Here is a 27727-nt window from a genome sequence, read left to right on the forward strand (position 1 = left end):
TAATAAAGAGGAGAGAGACTAATTGGCCACGGGGCCGTATCAGGCGGGCACGGGCTGTGTTGGACGTCTGATTTTCAGCCATAAGTAGGGGCAGTGACGGATCTTGACCTAAAACTCAGCATGGGCCCAATGTTTTTTGGAGATAAAATCAGCCTGGGCCGAACCAATACACATTTAAAAAAATTCTCGAAAACCTGAAATTTAACACTACTGGGCGAAAAAACCGCACGGGCCGAGGCGCCTCCTTTAAGCTCCTCCCCTGAGTAGGGGTGATTGATTTCATTCCAAACTATCCCTTGGCAAACCACTTCTCTCCCACTTGCCATCACTCCACCACCACTACAACACCATCATTCACCACCATCATCCATGTTCCATCATTTAGAGTGTGTAGTAATCTCGGGATCCAAGATCGATCGTAAGAGTTCTTATCAAACAAATGTCATGCTTGACTATACTCTTACATCACTTGGTGAAATCAAATTTTTTATGTATTTCTTTTTAATTTTCAATCTTTGGCTTCTTTTTAATTGGGTATGTATTAATGACTTTAATAAGTAGTTTTTTTTATATTGAAGGCGAATTTATCTTACCATTCTTCATATGTTGTTGATTTACATATCCGTGTCTTTATGGTCTATATAAAGCGAGTTAGCTACTTGGAAGGGGGTTAGAAGGGTGGTTGGTTAATTCTATGTCTCGTTCAGTGTATAGATCCTGCGAGAACCTGGTTCAAGCTTAGTACTACTCCATGGATTGGTCGGGAATGACTGGCCCGACTGAGAGTAAGAAACCGCTTGAATCCCTTATTTATAAACTGGTATTAAAACTTTAAACCAACCCTGCGAGGACTGTATCCCTGCTGACTCAGACCAAAGGATTGAGGGTAACGCAGCCTGGAAGGGGGCCTGTCACTTTTCGCATTAATAACTTACTTAATCATCTTTCAATAATCCGACCTTGCGAGACTGTATCCCTACGATTCCGGGTTCTTTTTCTCAGGTCCGGGTCGGGTTTTGTGTGCACCACTAGTCGTTGGCTCTCTTCCTACATGGGATGCATTACACACACATAGAGAGATATTATGTTAATTTTCTTTCCACGTGCCACCACAATCATACTCATGTCACTATAGCTTTATTTTCGTGTCTCTTACCGTCGCTACTCAAGACTTGTAATGAACTCTGCCTTTTGCCACCACAAAGTTTTCTTAATGTTTATGTATTTATATATTCATTGTATTTCACTCCACCATTAGCATCTGATATCCTTTCGCTCCAAATGCAGATGACTGGATATAATATAATCTTTAGGGTTTATTTGTAATCATACATCTTACAGTTAGAAGATATGGTTATAATAGGTTTTCTTTCTAATCATTGTCATTGTATTCCTATAAATAGTTAATTAATAATAAGGTACTAGTAGAAAACCCTGTGTGCAAACACGGGTAGTTATTAGAAATTTTGCATACCCCATTTTATTAAACGACGAATGGTTATACATCACTTAAGCCATTTTGTATCAAAAATTCAAAATATGAAAAAGATTTCTTAACAATAGAAGGATTGGAGTTTCTCAACAATACAATGTCGACAATAATCACATGATAAAATACAATTATTACAATGCAACTCGTGGTTGGACCAAGCCGAGGATAAAGAATGTACAATTAGTCGATACGTTCATTTTTATACCCAGATAGATAGATGTGAAATGATCATGTGGTTGGACCAAGCCGGAGAGACAAATCTTGACCCTTTAAAGTCTCATCACTGTTTCTAATTTTAAATGTTTTATTTTCTCCAATTTACTTACATATACATTTACTTAGGCGGCAGTAGTTCTGCCACCCAATTGGTGGAAAATGGGCGGCTGCCCTATTTTTTTAATGCTAGTATATAATATAATATAATTATAATTGCCCCTTTTAAAAATTACGATTTCGTCCTCAGTTAAAAATTACGTTTTTACACTCAGTTCAAAATAAATTTATGCTTTTGTCCTCAGCTAAAAACTACGATTTTGCCCCAGTTCAAAAAAAAATTCTGGTTTTGCCCCCTAGCTAAAAATTATGAATTTGCCCTCAGTTTAAAATTATGAGTTTGCTCTATATTCTTCCCATTGTTTTAGTTTTTTTTTTCAAAACTATAATAGTTTTTATTTTACTTGGTTGACTCAATTTAACTTTTTTGTCAAGTAGGTGTCTGACACTCACTCATGGTTTATGTCAATTTACTATTTTGCACCCAGCTTAGGCATGCCATCTTTTTTTTAGCAAAACTATGGCAGTGTTTTGATTTAATTAGTTGAGTTGATGTAATTTTTTTGAATCGTTTTATGAGTAGTATGCACAAGTAACTAAAATACATGCGTACATGTTATTAAACTAAGAAATATTCGGCTTAGCACCCCGCAACGCGGGCGGGGCATCCAACTAGTTGTTTCACATATAGTCCCCTAACTTTTGACTTTGTTTCATATCAACTTGTAGTTTTTTAAATTAAAACAAACCAAAGTATGCAGTTAGTTATCTCCCAAGTTTGGGGCTCAAATTGGGATTCTAAACCAAACCAGTTTACATCAGCCTAGTTTTTTGTTTCGTTGTTTTTCGGTTCCAGTTCAACTTCGACTCGGGTCTAGTCTCATTCGGGGTCCAATCTGAAGTTCTAAACCGATCATTAACACCCCTTTAAGTCATCAAACACTATTATCCAACACTTTCAAAACCATCAATAATTCTTGCAACACATGATATGTTAATACAAGCAATAGACATAATGTCAACACAAAAACTAAAAGTTCATATAACTTTATTATTCCAACCATTATACCTATGCAATATCAAGTTATATTACACTCATTAGAGTTGAATTATTAAACTAAACCTTGATCCAAAGCCATGCTTCACCTTGGACAAGCCTTAGCTTAAATATAGTTAAATCAAATGTTAAATTTTGTAGCATACTTTTGAGTCAATGTCAACTTATCAGAGTGTAATGGTCAAACCGAAATGTTTTGACTTTTTTTTATAACCAACGCAAACTCTTTATAGTTTAGCAGGGCTGCACCTGTGATAGCTATACGCTGCTGAATCCAAGCACGCTTCCGCAATTGACTTGTCATCGTCAAGAATTTGAGCATCCGTCAAAGGATTTTGCTGCAAATCATGTAGGAATTATTTAAAAGCAGCTTAAAAATAGAAAAAAAAAAATAAACGAACAATTTATAATAACCCTTTAGTACTAACAAAACAGATAAACTAAAATCAAATAAATAAGTTACCATGGTTTGAAATCCCCTGATATAACCGACAAGTGCCACTTCAATTTGCTGATCACAGATTTGCTCATTGCTTCCATTGATAAAACAAGCCTGCTGAAGCGAACGCTACACGTTACCAATTTCCCTAATACCATAAACGGTAAATCGACTGCGATTTACATCAAATGCAACATTTGAACATTATATATATATATATATATATATTATATTTGACGCTAAATAAAAGCCCAGGTGGCATAATAACTCTTTCAGTATAATATATTCCTGACGGTATTGTAAATCATTGAGAACATTCTCCTATTAACCCGCAAAAACTTCTCTTTGAATTTTAAAAATAACTAACTTATTAAATATAATTACTAAAACTTGATCCAGTTTTATAAAATAAAGCAATTTAGGAGATTGTAAAAACTTGAGTAAGCTATTAGCTACTTTTAAACCATTTGACATGTTTCCTTTTCAGTTAATTTATTTATTTTACCGGTTTGGCCCGTTTAATTGATATTTCATAGAATTTAGAAGTATTGCCGATGTTTAGATTCTCACAATGTTTCTCCTGAAAGAGCCAGAGCTACAGTCCCATCGGATGCTAACCACAATCTTAAATCTGTCAGGCGAGTCAAAGTCAACCCAACCAAAATAGACACCCCAGGCTTGACCCGGAATATCAGAAGCATCGTTATCTGTATAATCAGTATAGCATGAATAAACATTGCTATGCATAAGAGGGTCGCAATAAAAAAGGAACAAATGATAGAGGTGGTATTTGAAACGTAAATGCGTAGAACGGGTCAAAACTCGCCCCAAGTGGAATTTTGAATGCATACAACCTTAAATATTGCTCTATAGAAAAATTAGATAATTTAAGAAAAAAATTATTAATAAAATATAAGAGTAAAATGCCAAGTTCATCCCTGAGGTTTGGCCAGTTTTGCGACTTTCGTCCAAAGGATTGTTTTTCCGCATCTGGATCCAAAAGATTTGAAATCTTGCCATTTTCATCCGGCTCGTTACTCCATCCATTTTTCTCCGTTAACTCAGGGGTATTTTTGTCTTTTTTGTTAACTTAAAGGGCAATTTGGTGTTTTTCATTTTATGTAAAAAGACCAAATACCCCTGAAAAAACCCGAATTGCCATTTAAGTTAACAAATAAGACAGAAATACCCCTGACTTAATGGAGAAAACGGATGGAGTTAATGAGCCGGATGAAAATGGCAAGATTTCAAACTTTTTGGATCCAGATGCGGAAAAACAAACAAGCCTTTGGACGAAAGTCGTAAAACTAGCCAAACCTCAGGGAGGAAATATGCATTTTATACTCTAAAATTAAAAAAAAAAAAAAGAAGTGTTTCGGTCGGCCAATCATGAGTTGAGCCCGTTTTAACAAGTACCAAAAATACCCATCACCCGACCCGTTCATTTGGCCACCTTTCCTTTTACAATTACAACAATAAATGTGATTAAAATGGGGAATGCAACAAAGCAAAGCAAAGCAAACTCTAAAGTCTAAACCTGAAATTTCTTCAAGAAATCCATTTTTGTATGATCCCTTAAAACGAATAGGATCAATTGGCAACGCTTTCATCACCCCTGCAACCATAAACGTTATATGAACTATTTGAATAAAGAATGAGTGATTTTCTAGTAAGAAAACAAGACACATACAATCATCAAACAGCGGGAGTCCCCATATTTGTGGCTGAAAATCAAGGAATGAATGAATCACATAATCAGCAATCGAGTATTCATCGGATTCAGTTTGAATAGATGGCACCGCAACCACTTGCATATTCGCAGCTTTTCCAGCTTTAATCCCTACCCTGTTGACATAATTACCTCATTAACCCTTCCAGAATCTTAAATGAAGAACTCCAGTTTAAAAGAAGTCTTTAACTAATTATTAAACACCTAAACGCCCCACATGTTGTATCTAATGGGAAAATTCAAAAATTAAAAAGGAATTTTCTCCAAAAAAAAAAAAACTATTATACATCTATAAGAATTTTTCTGAGATGTAAGAACATGAAGATCACAAATATTTTGTATTTACTTACAGAGAATCTTCTATGACAAGACAAGAAGATGCATCCACACCCATTCTACTAGCAGCCTCCAGAAATCTGATGTTTAAAACAATTTCATCAATGTCAAAAAGGAAACTTAGACGATATTTTTATGAAGCTGAAATAGATGGGTCGATTTGGGCTATATCATGGTTTTAAAAAACGGTTGAGACGTGCGCCTCAAGGCGAAACGGCCAAAAAACGATTCTGAGGCGCGCCTCAGGGGGTTTATACTGTATAAGCGCCTCAGAGGGGCTGAGGCGCTAAAAAGGCTGCGTCTCAGGTGCGCCTCATGGGTTTTTGATATTTGTTTTTGAGTTTTTGTGTCAATTTCAAGCAATTTATGTCTTTTTTATGTGTGTTTTTTATTATTTTGATGAATTTGATGATGAATTTAGTTAGTATTACTATTTTATAAGATATATAATATTTATATTTATTTTTTTAACTCCTCCTCGGGCTTAGGCCTTGGTTTGCCTCGAGGCTTACGCCTCGTGAGGCGAAGGGAAAACGCCTCGAAACTCGTTTCCGTTTGTTTAAACCTTGGGTTATATTTTATCTCCAACGGGTCAAACAGGTTAGGCTAAAGGATTTAATCAAAATAAAATAAGTTAAACGAGTTGAAAGTCGTCCAAAGTTTATTCATATGTGCAAGTTATAACAACCTCCGATCAAAAAATAAATGTTTCGTAGTATTAGGTGTAAAATTCAAAATATACATATAAAAGCTACCAGTTTTGACCCGTTACCCAACCCGCCTAGTTTGTCAATATAATTTAGGCCCAAAATGGTCAAAAATTACTCTTTTGAAATCATGTAAAGGCACAAACATTAATATGCACAAGGAATCATTGTATTAAGAGCTTACAGGTCCGGCGAAGGTTTCCCTGATTTGACCTCGTCACTTCCAAGAATTACTGAAAAGGACTCTCCCCAACCTTTTGGAATAAAATCAAACTGAATTTAGTAAAAAAAATATATATATAGATTAACAGTAATAATAATGCAAAAAATAACTCTTTATTCTTTACTTTCTCCATTAAACTTAGCCACTGAATATAACACCTCTATTGAAAGGCCGACGGTTGTTTTGGAATTTGAAAGGGTTAAAACCCTAAAAATAAATAGAAACGTCCCTGAAACGTTTTGGAACCGTCCCCAATAACACGGAAACGTTTTGGATCCGTCCCCATAAACCGGAAACGTTTAGGACACGTCCCCATGGCGTTTCCATCCCCAAAACGTTCCCGGGACGGGTACTCCCTCTAAACAGGCGTCCCCGTGCATTTATAGCAATGATGTTCTAACTTTTCAACTGAAACAATTTACGAGGTTTAGGCAAGCGACTTTCATTTCAAACTGTTTGAGACGCTTGACTCGATCAACTTGTTTCCATTTAGCTAATAAACTACATTAGTAAGTTATAGCAATGATGATCTAAATTAAGACCTTAACATGAAGGATAATCCGGATATATAATATGAAAAGACTTAACAGTAGAAAAGAAGGAAACAGGATGACCTTCTTGGGAAGACACTTTGACTAGTACATTCTTCTTTACAGAATTTGAAGCAAGTGCAAATGGAATCCCATGTTTCTGGAGATGCTTCATGAGCCGATTAACACCGGGAAGCGGTTTGGCTTGCAGCCACCTACAGTAATCAACAACACAAATTGCAACAAGATTTCAGTAAACCCCACCAATAACAAGGCTAAGGTAAGGTCTGAGAAGGGTAAGATGTAGACACCGTTACCTCTACCACGTAGGAATAGAGAGGCTGAGACCCCCAACTCGATGCAACAAGATTTTAGTAATTTTTGTGTTGTTTTTACTTGGCCACACTATATGTTATCCGTACGTTACACTTTGTACTAAAAACAAAACAAAAAATCGACCTGCGGTCTCAACGGGATTCCAGTGTGTATGTTTGTTTGGTCGTAAAACATGTAATGATGATTAAAATTAAGACAAAGTATGCTTAAACATTAAATTGAATGCTAAGTTTGAGATAGAAAGAGAGCTCCTCACCTTTCATGATACATTGGCATGATACTTTGAGAGTATTGTTGGGGTGTGATTGGAAGATCATAATCCTTAACAATTGCAATTGCTGACTGATGGTGTATCATCCCCATCCTCTTGTTCTCCTTCTCCATATCCACCACTTTCCCATATCCAACCAGAAATTCCTTCAATAGATCCTTTGTCACTTGCTCTTCATACCCAAAATCCCAACAAATCACCATAAAACCAACTTACAACTCCCGGACCCACAAATTATTTGCTGGGGGTGCCGATGAGGTGTTCAACCATATTTTCAAGAGGTGCGGTCGGGTTTTTTGCCTAAAATATACACTAAATTTCTTTTTCAAGGGGTGCGGCCGCCCACCCTGGCCAAAGGGTAGGTCCGCCGACAACCACATTACCATGCCCCTCAAGTAACCAAGTTTTCCAACTAAAGTTACTCAAAGTTTTTATTTTGCTTTACTGTCACTCAACTTTTATTAGTTGTTAAGTCTTAGTGAAATTACTTTTACATGTTTAAACTTTATATAATCAAACTATGTAAATGAAACACATCTCAATCTTGTTTACTAAAGTGGTTCAAAGTTTTTTTTTCTTTTTTTTTTTTCTTTTAAAGTCACTCAACTTTCATTATCAGATGTTCCGATCTTAGTAAAAGAAATTTTATAAATGTTTAAACTTTTTAGGGGTAACTTTGTAGAATAGTAACCAAGTTTTAAAAATGTTCCAATTAGGTCACTCAAGTTTCAAAAGTGTTCAAATCAGGTCATTCAACATTCCTTTTCACTAAAATTAAGGGTTTTTTCATCTATTTTATAGGTAACCGTGGTAATGTGGATGTTTGTTTCTTTTTTCCCTTTTATTTGATGCTAACATTGAGTGATGACATGGATTTTAACTAATTTTTTTAATTTTTAATGTAATTAAAGTGTTTTTATTTTTAATAAATACAATTTCATATATTAAAACAATCCGACCCGACCCCAGCATCTTATGCTCCATTTTTTTCTTGACACACTGGAAAAAAGGACATGACTCGATTTGAATGTTAAGTTATCTAATTGGGACAAAAACGATACTAATAACCTAATTTTAAAACACTTTTAAAACTTGGTTATTATTCTATTACATTTTCCCTTATAATCAAACTATGTAAATGAAACACATATGAACTTTGTTTACTATATAGTGACTATTTTTTTTTTCCGAAATAATAACCAAATTACATAATTGTTCGATGGAAGTCAATTTATAAAAAAAAAAAAAAAAAATCATCAAATAATAACCAAGATTCATATATTTCATCCAACTCATAAAAATTTAAACTTTAAATTTAAAAAAAAAAATCACTAACACTAATAAAGTTATTAAATTAGATCATGAACAAACAAAATAAACTGTCGAGTAGAGGAACACAAGAGTACCTGTGTTAAGAAGGGTGCCGTCCAAATCAAAGATGACGGCAGAGATGCGACGGCCGGCCATTGCTCGGCGACGGCGGCGGTGGTGGTGGTGTGGGTAGAGATCGTAAATGGGGTTGAAGAAGCAATCAACGCATCATGGTTAGTTATAAAAGGGATTGTGATGGGTGATTCGCATAATCGCATGGTACAAACTACAAAGATTTTATTGGGTGATTCGTTATATTTTAAATTTAGAAAATAATAATAAATTACGAAGATTTTATTGGGTGATTCGTTATATTTTAAATTTAAAAAATAATAATAAATAAAACTAATATAGTTTTTAGTTTTTATTTTATAAAATAAAACTATGGTCATAATATAAAGAAAGATTGTTTGGGTAGGAAGTTTACGAAGCAATCATATTCGCTTCTTACCGTTCGAGTTGGTTTTAGGTGGTGCTTTGGATGGAGTGGGTTCGACGATTGGTTCGGTGGTGGCTTGATGGACGATTTTGGTAGAACATTTGGGTTTTAAGGTTCCATCTAAGACCTTGTTGTGGGTGAACTTGACGGCTAAGCGATAGGTTTCCTCGAGTGTTTTCGGTCGGGAGGGATTCCACGTAATTGGAAACGGATGGTAGGAGCGCACGGATGTACTTTGCTATGGCTTTGTCGGTGGTGCTAACTTGGCTAGGGCATAAGGCACTAAGTTGTTTGAACCTAGCGGTGAGTTTCGTGTTATCACCCTAATCTTGTTTGAGGTTCCAAAACTCGTTCTCGAGTTGTTGGAGCTCGTGGGGCGGGCAAATTAAACTCATCGCTCATGAGTTGTTTCAACTCGGCCCAAGGTAAGGCATATGCGGCATTGTCTCCGCGAGCATTACTTTCAGCGGTCCACCAATCGAGTGTTATTGATTGAAAGACGCTAACGGCGTTGGTGGTTCGAAGATGCTCATGACACCCGCTCTGACAGAAGGTGACCTTAATGGAGTCAAACCATTGAAGCATCTTGGTAGCCCCCTCATTACCCGTGAAATGCGTTGGGTTACACAAGTTAAATTGTTTGAAAGTAAAGGTGGACTTAAAGGGTCAACTTTAGAGTCAACCGAAGTATTAGGGCTAGGGGTGGCGTGGATTTGATTCACAATGTTGGGTATGACTATGGCCATTTGTCTGGCCATAAACGCCATCATTTTCTTGTTGGAGCTTGATCTAGAGCTCGACTTGGAGCTTTTCTTGGAGTTGAATGATCGGTTAGAAGGCATCTACAAGATTAAATAAGGGTAGAGGATGGGACTTAATCATAAAGTGTTAGAAAAATAAAGTTTTTTATTGGTGCATACGTCTGTCGACTTCGTCTTGTATCGAGTCTTGTATGTTTGTAATTAGATCAGGGCACGAAAATCGAGAAATCATGTAATTTCGCATGAAACAGCTAATTCCGCATGAAATGATGATCAAGTAATTCCGCACGAAATTACCTTGTAATTTCGTACGGAATTGTAATTCCGCTTGTACCTGATTTCGTTTGGACTGTTTGGCGCGGAATTAGATTGCCTATAAATAGGGGTGATGTAATTTCATTTGAATCATTGGTGTATGTGTGTTTCCGGAGCCGAAGTGCTGCCGAAGTGTCGTTTCGCTGTAAACCTTTGTCAAATCAATCAGAAAGACATTTAAAGTGAATATCTAGCTGAATCCAACTCAATATGTCTGCTTCCGCCTTTCATATTGAGTAGAACACCTCTGAACGACTCGTTTCGGTCGGTAAAACGATCTTACAAGTGGTATCAGAGCTCAGGAGGAGGAGTTCTACCATTTTCAGCTTGATTTCATCTAATTCTCTTACTTCTACACCTTCTTTTCTAAATTGAACAAGTTTTATGGTTAAAATGGTTTGAATTTCACACATCATAAGTGAAATTGTGTTTTAACAAATCCTTGAAAGAATTGGACCTAAAATCAAGCTAAAACCTGATCAATTTGACAAAAGTTTGACCGAAATGATGACATCAGCATAATTTCGCGTGGAATTACATTCTAATTTCGCACGGAATTACATTTTGAGTTTAATTTCGTTTGAAATTACACCTAATTTCGCACGGAATTACAGTTTGATCTTAATTTCGTTTGAAATTACTACTAATTCCGCACGGAATTAGAATTTCGCTTGAGATAATTCCGTACGAAATCACAATTACGTTTCAAAGTTGTAATTTCGTTTGAACTTGTGCGTATTTCCGTATGAAATTAAATTTTGTTTGGTCGGTTCAAACGAAATTCCTAATTTCGTTTGAAAATTCTGATTCCGTTTGTATTGTGATTTCGTTTGAAGTTGTTGTGCAGGTAATTTCGCTTGACGGCTAATTTCGTTTGAAAAGTGTCTGATTTTGAAACTTGCTACCGTATCATGGAAAAGGAATTCTATAACGCATTTGCTACATCTCCGACTACTCCGGCTACCATTGCTCAAAACATGAATATGGAAAATGAAGCCGGAACTTTACAAAAACCCCCGAAGCTAATGGGTATTGAAGAATACCATAGCTGGAAAGAAAGGTTTGAGAACTGGGTTCAAGCAAATCATCTGAGATCTTGGGAAAGCATTGAAACCAAATACGTTAGACCACAGACCGCTTTGAATGTTGATAAAATTATCTCAGAATTTTCAGACAAAGAGAGAGATAGTTATAAAGGAGAGAAAATGATGATTAGTCTTTTGCAACAAGCTGTCAAAGAGGATATATTTGTTTTGCTTCAGCATGATGGGAGTGCGTATTCGATTTGGGAAGCACTTAAGAAAAAGTTTGAAGGAAGTGCAGAAATGATTAAAAGCAAAAAATCTTTGTTGAAGAACGAGTTTGAGTTGTTTACGAGTGTGCCAGGAGAGACTACAAAGAATCTCATTGAAAGATATTGTCATCTTGTGCGCTCAATGTCTCAGTTGAAGATTACTAAAACTCCGGATGAATGGGTGGAGAAGCTTGCTGATGCTTTACCACAGAAAGAATGGGGCACATATCTCATGATTTTAAAGAATTCTAGAGAGTTTAGTAGATTGTCTATTAGACAGTTTATTGAAAAACTTGAGGGACAAGATCTCGAACAGCAAAAGATTGCTAGAATGAACAGCTCAAGCAATCAACAAGACATCAAACTGTACTATAAAGGAAATGTTCAAAATGTTGAAGCAAGTCCAAAGATCCAAACTGCTTTCAGTGCAGGAAATTCATCAGGATCAGTCAACCAGAGTTCAGTCAAGTCCAGTGGATTCTCATCATATCCGACTGTCAATCCAAGTGTTCAAAGTTCAAGAAATGGTGACGATCATGTATTACATTACAACATTGCATTGCATCTTCAGAAAGGTCAAAATTTCTCTGAAGAAGTTGCAAAGGGTCATATGGGATTGCTTGTTACAGTGTTGGAATCTTATGAGAGTTTGGTTGGAGGGAGAATCGGAAATCCTATGCTCACGAAAGAGGATTACGATCAGATCGATGGAGAAGAAATGGAATTGATGGATATTAAATGGTGTTTGGCTAGTGTGCTGAGGAGAGCTGAGAAATTTAAGCAAATCACTGGAAGAGATGACTTCTGTGATGCTAATTTTCTACTTTGGGTTTTGATAAATCTAAAGTTACTTGTTTTAGATGCAGGGAAAAAGGACATTTCAAGAGGGAATGTACCAATCGAGAGGCAGGTGGAGCTCAGAATCCATTTGGCAACAATGATTACTATCGAAAGTCAATTTATCACCAAGTTGCTCAACAGCCGCATCAACAACAACCGCAAACTGCTCATGCTAAACAGATTATAGAGGCAAACAAGAAAGCCTATCTAGTAAATCAAGATGATGAAAGAATGGCAGAAGGATTTAGCTGGGATAATTATGTTAATGAGAATATGGAGTTTAAAGCTTTCATTGCACAAATTGTTCAAAAGCCAGAATTGATGAAAGAATGGATAGCTGTATTAGCTGATGAAGGAAAAAGTCAAGATGAAGAATCTCTTTCTTCATAAAACAGTTCAACAAACAGCAGTGATGAAGATGAGGAAATTGAACAAATAAACATTGGAAAAACTCATTTATCTTCTGACAGTTTCGAATTTTATTTTGCAGATAAATTGAAGAAACCGAAAGAGAGAAGAGCTGCATGAGAAAAGAAAGAAGTTAAAGTTGTAGAAAAAATTGTTGAAGTAGAGAAGGTGATTGGAGTTGAGAAGTTTGTCGAGGTCGAGAAGATTATGGAGATTAAAAAGATTGTTGAAGTCACAAAACCTTGTCTTACTTGTTTGGAAACCTGCAAACAGTGTGTAGAAAAAGATGAGAGATTTAGTGAACTAGATAAGTTGAAAGAGAAGTTATTGTTTGATGTTAAGAATTTAAAAGAATCATACGATGTGTTGAACAGAACCGTGAATAGTTTGCAGAAGACAAACTCAGAAAGAGAAGATGCTTTGACCATGATGAATGCAACAATGATGTCCAAGCAAAAAGAGATAAATTACTACATTGAAGAATGTGCTAAGTTGAAGCAGGAGTTGGAAATTGAAAAAGTTGAAAATGAAAGAATCAGGCGATTACTGAAAAGTTATTCAAGTTCTGATTACTTGACATAATTTATCCAACTGTTGCAGCTTTTGAAGTGTTTGACGACAAGAAGCCGAAGAAAAAGGATACTGGTAAGAAACAGAGTGTCAGTTATAACAAGTGTCCGCATCCAATTTGGGAAGGGTATTCGCCTAGAAAACCAAATGAGGAACAAGTAAAAAAGGCAGTTAATATAAAATTAGACTCCGAGATAACCGATGAATTACCAGACAATATTGACATTACATTCACAGCGTCCGACACAGATCATGAGTCTGAGTTAATAAAAAAGATGGTCGATCAGGTGTTGGATAAGGATGAGGAGTCCGAGTCAATGTCTGAGTCCGGGAGTTCGAGTTCGTCTGTCAAGAGTTCAAAGTCATCGGGAAAACGGGTGTATATACTTTGAATGATTCTGACAAATTATATTTTGATAAAGATTTTCCAATAAGAGGTGTTAAACAGAAATGATAATAAAGGTTTTTAAAGTAACAGAAATTAATATTTCTTAACTAAAAGATGAAAAACCAAGACCTTACACCTTAAGAATTAAACAAGAAAATGGGTTACAGTTCTGGTTCAGGTTATCGAAAGAAACCAAACCATAACGGTAATTTCAAAAAGAAAGGTCTGGGTTTTATTCCACCAGAAAATCATAAAAATGAGAAATTTCTAAAACAAATACAAAATTTGTATCAGGTACTTCTGCTGAGGATGAAAAGAAGAGCTCATTCTGGAGACAGTCAAATCAGGAATTTCTTGCTGAAAAGAAGAAAAATGAAGCTCATCAGAGAAAAGAGACAAGAACCTGTTACAGATGTCAAGAAGTTGGACACATCGCCTGGAACTGCCCAAAGGCAACCAACACAAAACAGGGAGTCTCAGAAAAACTCAAAGAAATAGTTGTTGATAAAACTAAACCACCAATTGAGAAATTTAAAGTGTTTAAAAATTCTATATATGAAGTTGGTGAGTGTTCAAAAAGCTTTTACAATCGAAGGGGAAATCTTGACAACCAAGCATGGGTTGTTAAGAAATCAGATGTAAAACCCGGCCATGAATCTGATTCCACAAAATCAGAGGAGTCACAAGTTGTTAAAATGGGTGAAAACTCAGTTCCTCCATTGGATGATGAGAACTTTCCACCATTGCGGACTGAGAATTTTAAATCAAAGGTTGGAAAAATTGAAATCTCAAATCAATTTTATTCTGAAAAGAATGAATTTGATGTTGAGAAAGCGTTTAATGGAAATGTGAAAAAGATTTTTGGGAAAATGGTCAAGGGAAAGGCCAAAGGGGTAAAAGATTTTTATGCTACAAAGAAAGCAACTTACACCCCAACTAAAACTGAGGAAGTCACACCCAAGGACGGTCAGGCTTGGATGTCCGTATTCTTTGTTTGAAAAACCTGACTTGTCGAAGCTCCCAGGTTGGTAAGAGTGGAGCAGGAATCGGCATCATTCTTTGTATCAGGTTTGATTGTGCATATTTACAAGTGGTTTGATCTACAAGTGGTAAATCAGGGACATTAATTTATATCTGATTTCCTACAAGTGATAATTGTGGGTAAAATCTAAAATTGTTAAATTTTTCAAATGGTTGAAAGAACAAGATGATGAACCCCAAACCTACAAGAGGTTTTAATAAAACTAATTTTCCGGAAAAAACCATTTTGATTAAAACAAACTTAAGTGTTTTGAGATCTAAATGGGAAAATAGTTTGTTGTAAGGGGGAGTTCTGATTGTTTATGCCAAGTGGATGGCGAATTGAGGCGATTCGATATCAGTTGTCAATTTTCTTGTACAGTTTGTTTTCAAATTTTCTTTAATGATTTTGCATTTTAGGGGGAGTAAGAATTCAGAAAATCCAAAAACATTAGAAAATTTGAAAAGCCAAAAACATGATAAAGTAAAAAATGAGTTTTGTTGTATAAAAGAGGAAATGATAGTACATCAGTGGACTATCACAGCATGCTAAAGATATGGAAAGTTTAATGTGATAAACGATCTCACTGATGATGTGCCAGTAGGTTTTATACATTTAGTAGATTGTTTTTGAGATATAAATCTAAATTTCAAACTTACTTATATCGTGGGGAACATCTCTCGGATATATGGGTAACCCCCGAAATCTTGTTTGAAAGGTCCCTCTTTCTGAGATACTAGGTCTTTATACTAGTGATATCTGGGGTATTATCCCGGGACTTCTGATTTTGCGGAAGCAAAAATGGCCTAGTCCCCGCATAATACTTTCTGCTTGCTTGAAACATAGCGCCGCCCTCAGTACAAAAAATGATGAAACATTGAAAAATGCTAATCATGTGCTGTTGAAGAAAAGATTCTCTAAAGGGAACACACCGAAAGTCGAGCCATAATCTCTCTGCTGAACGGAAGTTCTGACGTGAGCTCTCATGGCCTCGCATTTACCCCTTTACAGATATCATCTAGGTATACTCACCTGTAAGACTGAATATTGGGATCTGGATATGAGAGTATATTCAAGTGGTGGGACACGCGAACAAGTTTAAGTGCTTAAAACACTAAATTCGTATCTCAAATTAGTTGAAATTTGTGTGAAAATTTAAATGGATCAGTATACTGACAATCTATGTGAATTGTTTAGAACTTAAAATGTCTAAAGCTTAACGGTGTTAGTGATTTGTCTCATTAATTGATATGATCCTCTTATGCAAACTCACAAAAATAGTGTCTGTAAATATTTCTTTACTGAATTTTGTTTTAAATTCTAAATTCCAAAAAGATTTTCAGTGTGTTTTAGCATAAAATTTGAAAAATCTAAAAAGATTTTTGACAACTGGTGCTGAAAAGTTGATGTTCAAAATTCCAAGTGCTAAACATGATGAACATTTCGTGAGGGGGAGTTTGTTTAAACTGTATATAAAAATGTTTTGTTTACAAGTGGTTCATAAAAAATTAACATTGTAAAATCATTCTTTAATTGTTTTTGTTTCTATAAGTGGTTAGTAAATAGAGTATAAATTTGTGATATTTATTGTGAGGTAGAGACTGTGCAGGACAGCCAGGTTTCAGATCCTGATTCTGAATGATAGAGAGCCAGGTTCCGATACTTGAGGACTTTGTGATTTCAGAAAGCCAGACTGCGATCCCAGCATATCGAAAGGGGGAGTCTGAAGACATACAAGGAGCGATTATTTGTTCGAAGGGATCTGTTGGTGCTGAGAAAAGAGAAAAGAGAAGATTGAAGAAGTTTTACACTATCAGATACTTCAGAGAGAGCAGATAGACTGATAAAGACTGAAGACGTTGAAGACTCGACACTTAAGACTCGTCAACATCCGAGGGGGAGTCTGTTGGTGCATACGTCTGTCGACTTCGTCTTGTATCGAGTCTTGTATGTTTGTAATTAGATCAGGGCACGAAAATCGAGAAATCATGTAATTTCGCATGAAACAGCTAATTCCGTATGAAATGATGATCAGGTAATTCCGCACGAAATTACCTTGTAATTTCGTACGGAATTGTAATTCTGTTTGTACCTGATTTCGTTTGGACTGTTTGGTGCGGAATTAGATTGCCTATAAATAGGGGTGATGTAATTTCGTTTGAATCATTGGTGTATGTGTGTTTCCGGAGCCGAAGTGCTGCCGAAGTGTCATTTCGCTGTAAACCTTTGTCAAATCAATCAGAAAGACATTTAAAGTGAATATCTAGCTGAATCCAACTCAATATGTCTGTTTCCGCCTTTCATATTGAGTAGAACGCCTCTGAACGACTCATTTCGGTCGGTAAAACGATCCTACATTTTCTTTGCATAAATAAGCATGGTATTTTGTCACATAGCACGTAAGTTTCACGTAGTTCACATAAGCATATCACGCATTATCATGTGCATAATAAAAACAACACTGAAAGAGTTGTAAATTTCGTGTGTTCTCGAATATTATTATTGTTTTAGATTGCGAGTAACGTGCGATTCGGGTCTTTGACTTTGAAATGTACAAGGTATCAAGTATAAAAACACATTAAAATTGACAGGACATAAAAGAGATTCAGTGTAAAATCTTGGAGTGTCTCGGAACGAAACTAAGACTATTCCAAAGTGGTCGAAAATTCTTTTGAGTTAGGGAAACATGCTTTGGCCTAATAGGTAGAATACTCTCGTCAAAATTTTGATTGACCCACTCAATTTTCAATCTTCGAAGAGTGGGTCTAGTTATCAAGATGTGGGTTCCACCCTAACTTGATAACGTCGTACCCTAAGTGTGGTTAGTACTTACCGAGCGAGATAAGGAACAAATTCCGACTCGTCGGTAAGGGTCCACTAGAATAGGTATGAAAAATTTCTCCATCAAGGTGTGAAAATCACTCCTAACTTGATGATACAGTTTCGTGAAAAATCGGTAACGTGGATTGAGGGATTGAGGGATTTCGCCAAAAGGGAGGTTTTGCACGCCTATTTTGGTGAGATTGTCTCGTTGATGATATAAGAGTGTCTTCATGTGTGTATTATGGTTAGTCTTAGGGAAGACTTGTATACTTTAAGACAAAAGATAAGATAAGAAGCAAAGTAGGGAGAATTTAGGTATTTTAAGCATGTACACAAGAATGGTCAAGTATCGGTTCTTAAACTATAGACTAGGTCAAATCATGGCAATTTTCCTACTCCCTATAGTTATGGGTTTGATACAAATCACTCCTAACTTGATTGTACAGTTTCGTGAAAAATCGGTAACGCGGATTGAGGGATTTCTCCAAAAGGGAGGTTTTTCACGCCTATTTTGGTGAGATCGTCTCGTTGATGATATAAGAGTGTCTTCATGTCTTCATGTGTGTATTATGGTTAGTCTTAGGGAAGACTTGTATACTTTAAGGCAAAAGATAAGATAAGAAACAAAGTAGGGAGAATTTAGGTATTTTAAGCATGTACACAAGAATGGTCAAGTATAGGTTCTTAAACTATAGACTAGGTCAAATCATGGCAATTTTCCTACTCCCTATAGTTATGGGTTTGATACAAATCTGTCACACCCCAACCGATGACGGAAACATAGGAGTGAGACGAAAACAAGATTGCAAGAGACTTCATAATGACTAATTGTGACCAACTGACAAGTATTTAAAATAATGATTTTTCATTTCATGATAAAGGCATTACATCATTTCAAAGGAAAAATACAACATGTAGAAAATAATAGATTAAACAACAAAACATGAATTTAACTAAGTGCGTTTCTAGTCCATCCTACTAGATTTCTTTCAACGCATCAACATCAAGCTCCTGCTATATATATTAAAGTAACATGTCAACACAAAAGCATTGGTGAGCATACAAGTTTAGTGTACTAGCATATGTATAAAAGAGTTTAACGAGATCCACATGGAAAAAACATATACTAAGGCATAACATATCATGAACTAGCATGCATCATATACGTGACCCAAAGATTCCACTAGTCTAATATTGTCGTTGACGTGGTGCGGTGTGTATATATTTTTAAGATATATTTTAGCTCTTTTTACTCGCAAATCCATGTTTTAAATTTATAAAACACGATATAGTACTATCACTCTACACACAGTTAGGGCAAGTACACCAATCGCGGACGTAGTATAGTGATGGAAAGATACCGAGGTCGTTCTAGGACACAAGAGCTTTAATTACCGCCTTATCGTTAACGTCTAATCTAACCAAATTTTGATGAAAAAGGTTTTAAAGTTATAAAAATGATAAACTAAAAAGCAAAAGTAAAATATAAGAAAAAAAACAAATAAACAAGAAGGAATCACTTGATTCCAACTCCTCTTTTATGTATTCTTTAATGATTTCCGCACTTTGGGCATTTTAAGAGATTATCTTTAATTTATAGTAGTAGGCCCCCTTCCAGGCAGCGTTACCCTCAACATATTGGTCTGAGTCAGCAGGGCTACAGTCTGGCAAGGTCGGATTATTGAGATAATTAAGTTATTAATGCGAAAAGTGGTAGGCCCCCTTCCAGGCAGCGCTACCCTCAACCCTTCGGTCTGAGTCAGCATGGATACAGTCCTCGCAGGGTTGGTTTAAAGTTTTAATAGTAGTTTATAGATAAGGGATTCAAGAGGTTTCCTACTTTCTTCAGGGCGAATAATACCGCCCAAACCGTGAAGTAGTACTAAGCTTGAATCAGGTTCTCGCAGGATCTATACACTGAACGAGACATAGAATTACCCAACCACCCTTCTAACCCCCTTACAAGTAGTTAACACGCTTTATATAGACCGTAAAGACACGAATATGTGAATCAACAACATATGAAGAATGGTTAGATAAATTCGCCTTCAATATAAAATAAAAGATTTGTCTTCACCAAGTGATGTAAGAGTTTAGCCAAGCATAGCCTTTATTTGACAAGAACTCTTACGATCGATCTTGGATCCCGAGACTACTACACACTCTAAATGATGGAAGATGGATGATGGTGGTGGGTGTTGGAGTTGTAGTGGTGGTGGAGTGGTGGAGTGTGAGAGAAGTGGTTAGCCAAGGGATGTATTGGAATGGAACCAAGCACCCCTATTTATAGCTGAAGACAGACGATCAACACGGCCCGTGCCCGCCTGGCACGACCCCATGGCCATCTTTCTCTCTCTTCCTCAATAACTGCAGTGTCAGGTCTTGTATTAACATGGACCCGTGTGTCAATGGCATTGCTCGTGGCCAATGTGCTTGTTGTACTATCTCAGATTCTAAGAATCTTATAGTTGACCATGCCCCGTGTTGCCTTAGCACGACCCCGTGTTGCCTTAGCACGGCCCCGTGTTGCCTTAGCACGGCCCCGTGTTAGTTGTCTGGTTTGTCCTTTTCTCTTGTCTTTTCTTCTGCAGAGAATCTTGTCTTGGGCCCGGCCCCGTGCCAGATCTTCTAATCTTGCTATTTTATTGGTTTGGATGTGGATGGGGGCTTGGCGAGTTGTGTCAATCCTCCTTCATTGTATTTATGTTGGTTTTTGCTGTTAATTTGTTCCTTTTGTACGTTTAAGCTCTTTTGACCCTGTAAATTAAAAAGGAATGAAGAAACAAGCTTTTTCCAACATTATTACCGATTTTACGTTGTATTTGATATAATTTCTATGTTGTATTTTACGCACATCAGTCGTCGCATCGACAAGGCCGTTTGTATGATTACTTAACATAGACCCAACAAGGGCGGTTTGCTACTCCTATAGCGCTATACATGTTAAGGGAGGCTTGTGCGAAGTTATTGACAAAGTACAGTGCAAGAATGGCTTTCTAGCATGCATGTATTTCTAGAGTATAAATGTATAAAGCATGTATATCGGGTTCGTTTGTATGAATATGGTATTTGCATAAGTGTGTTTGTGTGAGTTTTTATATGGAATATATATTGCACCCAAAATTGTAAAAACTCATGTATACTCACGGTTTGCGTAGAGATTCCATGAAAGTGAGTTGGATGAGTCTTGAGTTTGGAACACTGAAGTTACCCTAAGAGGGAAACAAAGGTGTGTGAGTTGCGGTTTTTGTTCAACGGATCGGATTGGAAATTACAAGTTAACGTGTTATGAATTAAATTAAAGTATCATAAGAATGGTCATGCAAGGAGGTAGCATGAATTCCATCCATTTAACCTCATTATATGATTCACCAAAGCACAAAATCATCAACTTAGTTGATGATTTCGGTTGGTCATGAATATAGACTAAAATGAATACTACATAAACTACTAAATCTTGAAACAACCAAGTGAGCAAGCTAGATGCATGCATCCTAAACATGGAGAGTGTTTAGGGACGTGATGTAGCCTTGTCCCTTTGTTCGAAATTGTTTTGAGACTTAGTGTATGAATCTAACTAAAAGTTTGAACAAGTGAGGTAGTGGAACAAGGTTGGAGAGCCAAAGCTTCCGTGGTTCACAATTTTACCAAAACACAAATTCAACCATATTGAAAATGATGAACTTGGATGGTTTCAACACTTGTAGGTTGCTTGGAACCTTGTTAAAACAGAATTTTAGGGAGGTTTTTGGGCCTTATTTCTTGTGGAAATCACCCAAGCACAAACCCATAACTATGAGCTTAGTTGGGAGCAAGGTGGGTGTAAGATTCCATCAAGTTTCAAGCAACATATACAAGTTTTAAAAAGATAAGTCAAAACAGAATTTAGAAGCTACTTTGGACCTCAAATGTAGTGAGGTTCCACCTTAGTTTGCCATGGCAAACTTGTGGAAACCTTCCTAGAGGTTATCCAAGTAGTTTGAAAGAAGAAATGAAGAAGAATGGTGAAGAAAAGTGACTGAAAACTCACTTAGAACACTTGAACTTTCTGCCCAAAATGGAGAAGTTCTTGATGATTTTAGGTGTAATTGAGAGTGATTTGGAGTTGTGGGAAGTGAAAATGTGATGGGGAAGGCTTGGTTTTATAGGGAAGGATTAGGGTTTGGGTTTAAAGGAGGTTGGAAGGGGATTGGAGGAGAAAGGAGGTGGAAAAGGGTGAAATCCAGTTGGCTGAAAATATCTGCTAAAAATGGGCATCTTCGCGCCACGCGACAAAACATTTTTTCCCGTTGCGTGCCGCGACAGTAGCTGTTTTCTGATTTTGAGTTTTGTTCAATTTCAACCCCTGCACTTTGTTTCTAGGTTATTTTATGTCGTTTTCTTGTATTTTAAGTTGTTTTTAGGTATTCAAAGTGCATCCAAGTACTGTATGAGTATGATGCATGTATGATTGATATATCCAAGTATTTCGTGTCTCGGTTTTGCGTATAAACACGTATTCAACAATTGGGTGCGTATAACACAAGTATGTAACAGGTATATGTATGAAAGTGAATTCCATTATGATCAAAGTCTTGGATTACAATATTGGAAATGAAATAAGAATACAAGTTTTCAAAAATAGAAATACGAATATAACTTTCTAAATATGGAAAGTACATGAAAACCAAGTGTTACAACCGATCTCTCATCCTACCGATTTTTTTAGAACGACTCGATCCTACCAATACCAGTTTTCTGGTTCGACCTCCGGCCAACGGCTAAACCGGCTGGCCATGTTATAAAGCGGTCTTATACCTGAACCGGGCCGGATGATGTCGCGGTTACCGGTCTAACCGGTCCTGTTGGCCGGTCTAGTCAAGCCTTGAAAACATTGGATATAAGACTAATTTGTGTTTGACTAAAATGTTCCTCCCTATATATTTTTATCTTTGCCATATGTCCCTCTATTATTGCTTCTTACCTTTCTCACCCAAAACAAACTTCCTATTTCATCCCTTCCCAATAAAACTATTAGGGTAGCACTATATAGTAATTTCATAATGATAATTACTGGATTATCATTTTGAAAGGGTGATAAGATCTGCATCTTAAAACTTATTATTTGATTGTTGCGAGTTAACAAAATTATGTGACTTCTAGTTAGGTCTCACAAAAGCAAGTCTTACTTTTAGTCTTTGCTCCACTTGCAATTGTGGAGACCCTGTCCTTTGATTATCGATCTTGATTAAAAAGGATGATTATCGTTGGGCATGTATTTGCTATTTCTTAAATTCGCAATGTCTTGGGAGTTAATATTCATAGCATTTATTAATGTAGAGACCTCAGTTTCAACAATTTCAGTGGTCACATCTATGAGTTCAGGATCCAGCGGGTTTAGACAGAAGTTTGGGTAGAAAAGAACTAATTCGGTAGAATATTATTAAGAACGGAGTAGAAGAAGAATGATTCATTCATACCGAAAGAGTACACATCATTTACAAACTAGAGAAACAAAATTTCTCCAGCATTTCCCATCTAGGAACTCCAAAACTTAAAAACTCATGAACACACAACTCACTATATATACTTGAGGTTTGGGACGGATGTACTTCTGTGCGAATGTACTAGTCCGTGCAAAGGTAGTTACCTTTGCACGAAGATGTTACTTTCATACGAAGGTGTTTCCTTCGTACGAAGTTACATCCGTATGAAGTTTACATCGGCATGAACCTTTGTCGACCTATCCAAAGTCATGTGTTCGTATCTCAACTATACAATATTTAACACACGCTCTATCTAGCCTATTCGTGTAGTGGCGGACACATAAAATATGCACTAACAATTTCCCCCTTATATGTCACTGTCGAAGCTTGATCTTTGAAAACAAGAGCCGTGTTTGAATATTTGCAACTTCAATCAAGCATTTGATATCTTTAGATAATTCCCCCTTGATTGATGATTCGGGCTTGTTTTCCCCCTGAAATGAATCTTCGGGTCTTAGTTTGCATGGTTCCCAAGCTTCTCTGATTTGCTATACCGCAATCTTCACGAATAATCACTAACTTGAAACTAATTGATGCAGCATATCTGTTTCAACGTTAAACACATCTGTGTTCAGTTTTTTATTTACCTCTCCAGCTTAATCTTTTAATCTTCAAAAACCCAACCGGCAATTGATAGAAACTTCGAATCACCACACCGGTAAACTTCAAGTCTATGAATACCCACGAAAATTTGAAATCCCATTTTCGGTAATCATCTTTAAGCACACTCCTGAAAGATTGATCAGTGTAAACGATAATCTCCACAATCAGCAAATCTTCATCGGATAACAAATCATCTGGTAATGCACTGTGACCTAAGAAACATTCTTTCACGATCAAATTCACATTCTTCTTCTTCAGTCACGAAAACAGATATATATTCTTCTTCGTTAGTCCCAGTAGCAACTTAATCGACAAACCTAGTCATTCCCCGGCTGTTGGTCCAGAAAACAATTCATCTGCTTAAAGATTAACCATTATGACACTTTAGACTATCACAAAGTTATGTTATCTTTTAAGTATCGATAATACTAATGCATCTCCTGACGCTAATCCTACTAACTGGCTTGACGAAGACCTGAGACTCAAACCCTAAGACATCAATCTGACCATGATCTGTTGCTAACCGATCGAGTGACATCCAGCTGAGAACTACTTCTGAAGTTCCTAACCGATCGGCTAAGCCGGCCGATCGAACAGACCATTCGATCGATCGACCTGAAGGGTAAGAACACTTCAGTGTTCTCAAATACTACAACGAAAACTTCGAAAGTTCAAACCATCATACACAAACACATCAGAGGAAGAAACAATCCACTCGAATGGTCCAGCTGATCGAGCCTACCAGCCGATCGAACAGGATTATTCAAACGGACTTTCAAGCCAAACGAACAGCCTGTTCGATCGAACCTGCTGTTCGATCGACCAGACTGTTCGATCCATTTACACTTGTTTGCATTCCGCGTTACTCATTGTTGTGCTATCGAACTATTCAGGCTAACCCTACTCTCAGCGCTCCCTTCAATCCATAACCAACCACTGTGAGTATACTCGAACCCTTTTTGCTTTAGCACTTTTGGGTGTTACATACGTTACTTATCAAATCACAATCGAACACACTATTCAAACTATTTGAACGCTAACCGATTGCATGTATTACGTGACTAAATGTATGCTTGTTGTTATGTTTACACGTGGAATGCTGTCTACCTGCCTTAGCAACGTAGTACTATAGTTTGGACTCAGCACCCGTTCACACGGGGGTTGTTAAGGACAATTACTTGCATGGATTACGGTGGTAATCATGTATTGCGAACTGTCTCGGACAGTCAACCCGCAGTCGTTGGTATCGATAGGTCTATGTCGATAATTAACATGCATCATTTCCCTCTGTGTATGTGCTGGTTATGCGTAAACTATTCGAACTCTATATGCTATTATTAAACTTGTATGCTCACCTTTACATTTTATGTATTGACTTTATTTTAACGTATGTGACAGGTGTTTAAGGTATTTGCTTGCTAGGGAAGTGAAGCTAGAATAAAGCCTTAGAAGCCCCCAACAAATAGTTGTCTGTCAGGAGCAAGCAACTAGGGCATAGTTGTCTGTAGATCTTGTCAGTCTGGGTCTTTAGGGGCATTGAACAATATTTATGTTTAATTTGAATCTGAGTTGTCGGAACAGGATTAATTGTTTGGATGTTATCTGTAATAACTTGTTATTTATTCGGGATACGGTATGGGACGTATCATTTTAAACGGAATTTGTATTAATAGTTGTTGTGGAAACTTCTGGACAATCTGTTTCGCTCAGTGCCGCGCCCCAATGATTCCGCCATCGGTTGGGGTGTGACAGATTGGTATCAGAGCCATAACTATAGGGAATTAGGCTAGACACGACCTAGTCCGGGTCGCTGTCGTAGAGACCTAGACTATAGTTAGGAACCATCAGACCCAGTTTATGTGCCTTATTCTGCAATTCTTCGCTATCACTGCACTCGAATTTTCAATAAAAGTTAAGCAATTTGGTCAGGAATAGGTGTGAAAACCGCAAACCCTCGACTAAATTGCCTGACTAATGATGATTTTATCCATTTACTCATGCTTATCCTGATGTTTTCACTAACATACGAGGAGAATTATGCCAAAACAGGAGTGAAATCCATATTTTGATGAATAATTTCCTCAAGTTCCCTAAAACGAAGGAAGAAATTGCTAAGCTAGGGGTGAAACCCTAACCTTGGCAATTTATTCCGGACATGTTTTCATCTCACCAAAGCTTTGATGGACTCCAACGACCTGAACTCACAAGTATGACCTAGGGGACGCGTGTGGAATGCCCAAGAAATCGAGGCAGAAGCACGACCCTTAAAGTCGAAAGTGACGACAAGTCTACTGTGAATAGTCAGATTGCTTTGGGTAGTCGATGTCTAGTAGCCGCAGACAATCTACCTCTCGATTTTATGTGCTTGATTCTGAGAACCGCAGTCGCGTACTCTGATGACTCGTTGATTTTTTTATGTGTTATGTGTGCTCTATCTGCTTAAATGTTTAATTTTGGCGTTCACTCGATTTTTGCTATCACTTCGATTAACCTACGCAACTCGCATTGCTATTCTATCTCAACACGCTAACAAGTCGCTGCAATTCTAGACGATACTATGCTACGATATACGCTTTACTATACTCAATGAGCTATACGATTACGTGGTACTATTTGATATACTATACGCGATCACTATATACGAACGACACGCGAGCTTTGAAGGATAGGTTTCTGTTTTCTGACTGCTTCTTTGATTAAGTGGGTATGTGCTTTTGTGTTTATTTAACTCTGTGCTCTATGTGCCTACGTGCTTATGTGCTTCTGTGTTTTCGTGTATCTGTGGTTATGTGCCCATGTGTTTGTGTGTTATGTGTTCCGACGTGTTCCTAAGCTTTAGTAGTCTAGACGTGTGAGCTACGACTCTGTTGTGTTGAGTCCTGTGACGATGTCCATTGCAGACCATGTCGTCGTCTGGATCCCGACACCATCTGACTCGTCAGGAAAACAGAGATAAGCGTCTTGCCGCTATCATCGCCAAAAGCATGGCAAAAGCTGTGAGCAATGTTTATGAAAACGTCAGCAAGTCGACTGATGAATCACGAACAGACGTACCCAAAGATGCTAGCAAAGCTGCTTTTAGCTTCAAGCAGTTCAAAGCATGCGGACCCAAAGAGTTCACGGGCGAGGATGGCCCTACCGCCATGTTTCACTAGTTTGACTCGGTCGAAGTCACTCTGCGCCAAAGCGGCTGTCCTGAGAATCTCCGCACACTCAATGCTACTGGCTTCTTCCAGTCCCGTGCTCTAGACTGGTGGACGGCCGAACGAAACAAGCGCGGAAATGACGCAGCTTACGAGCTAACATGGGAGGAATTGAAGGCAATTATGATCGACGAATTCTGCCCTCCTCATGAACGCCAAAAGCTGGAGGACGAGTTTTGGACCATCAAGCAGAAGGATGGAGACAACGTTGCTCTCACTGCTCGCTTCAAGCAGCTTAGCATCATATGTCCCGATCAGGTCAAGGCCCCAGATCAAACCATCAAGAAGTACATTCGAGCCCTGCCCGACTGTGTAGCCGACTTTGTTCACGCCGCCAAGCCAACAACGATTGAGGAGACTTACCTACTCGCCGCTGAGATCAATGATAAGCGAGTGAAGTCTGGTTTTTGGGATAAGCATACCAAGTCTCTGCACCAAGCCACCGCAGCACCCACCGACTCATCTGCTCAATCCTCCAAGTCATCAAGAAGAAAGAAGAAGCACAACAACAACAGCTCCAGCAACAAGAGTTGTGCTGCCGCAACAACTGCTGCCCCTCTACAAGCTGTACCAGCTCAGCAGCAACAGCAACAGCGCTCAGCTCCAGTGATCAATGCACCGCCAGCGAAGCGTGCATACACAGGCCCTCACCCGCTTTGCCCGACATGCTCGTATCATCATCCAGTGGGTCTAGCCTGTCGTTTTTGCGCTCACTACAACCTTTACGGTCATTTCACTGCGAACTGCCGCTATGGTCCCCGTCAAGCCCCAGT

The 27727-nt window shown here is 37.6% G+C and overlaps 1 protein-coding gene across 4 annotated transcripts; it reads right to left on the bottom strand.

Moving 5' to 3' along the window:
* Positions 1-2781: 2781 nt before the first annotated feature.
* Positions 2782-9013, bottom strand: LOC110926472 (bifunctional riboflavin kinase/FMN phosphatase). 4 transcript variants are annotated; one of them, XM_022170239.2, is made up of 10 exons: positions 8800-9013; positions 7379-7539; positions 6871-7001; positions 6218-6287; positions 5341-5406; positions 4952-5106; positions 4799-4876; positions 3832-3968; positions 3286-3375; positions 2782-3160 (listed from the first exon to the last, which is right to left on the bottom strand). In XM_022170239.2, exons 1-10 carry the CDS (start codon positions 8980-8982, stop codon positions 3050-3052), a joined length of 1182 nt encoding a protein of 393 aa, XP_022025931.1. In that variant the 5' UTR covers positions 8983-9013; the 3' UTR covers positions 2782-3049. The 4 variants fall into 4 exon arrangements, with proteins under 4 accessions (XP_022025931.1, XP_022025930.1, XP_035842738.1 ...); XM_022170238.2 differs by having other exon boundaries at positions 3286-3378; XM_035986845.1 differs by having other exon boundaries at positions 7379-7565; positions 8800-8991.
* Between the last annotated feature and the right edge of the window lie 18714 nt (positions 9014-27727).

The sequence above is a fragment of the Helianthus annuus genome, chromosome 17 (genome assembly GCF_002127325.2).
Source record: "Helianthus annuus cultivar XRQ/B chromosome 17, HanXRQr2.0-SUNRISE, whole genome shotgun sequence".
In the NCBI taxonomy this organism is placed as follows: Eukaryota; Viridiplantae; Streptophyta; class Magnoliopsida; order Asterales; family Asteraceae; genus Helianthus; species Helianthus annuus.

Coding starts and splice junctions, on each gene's coding strand:
- LOC110926472 (XM_022170238.2), bottom strand. CDS start 8,982: ATGCGATTATGCGAATCACCCATCACAATCCCTTTTATAACTAACCAT. Junction 4,877..4,951: donor ACTCCCGCTGTTTGATGATT/GTATGTGTCTTG, acceptor TTATGGTTGCAG/GGGTGATGAAAGCGTTGCCA. Junction 3,969..4,798: donor ATTTCTTGAAGAAATTTCAG/GTTTAGACTTTA, acceptor CTGATTATACAG/ATAACGATGCTTCTGATATT.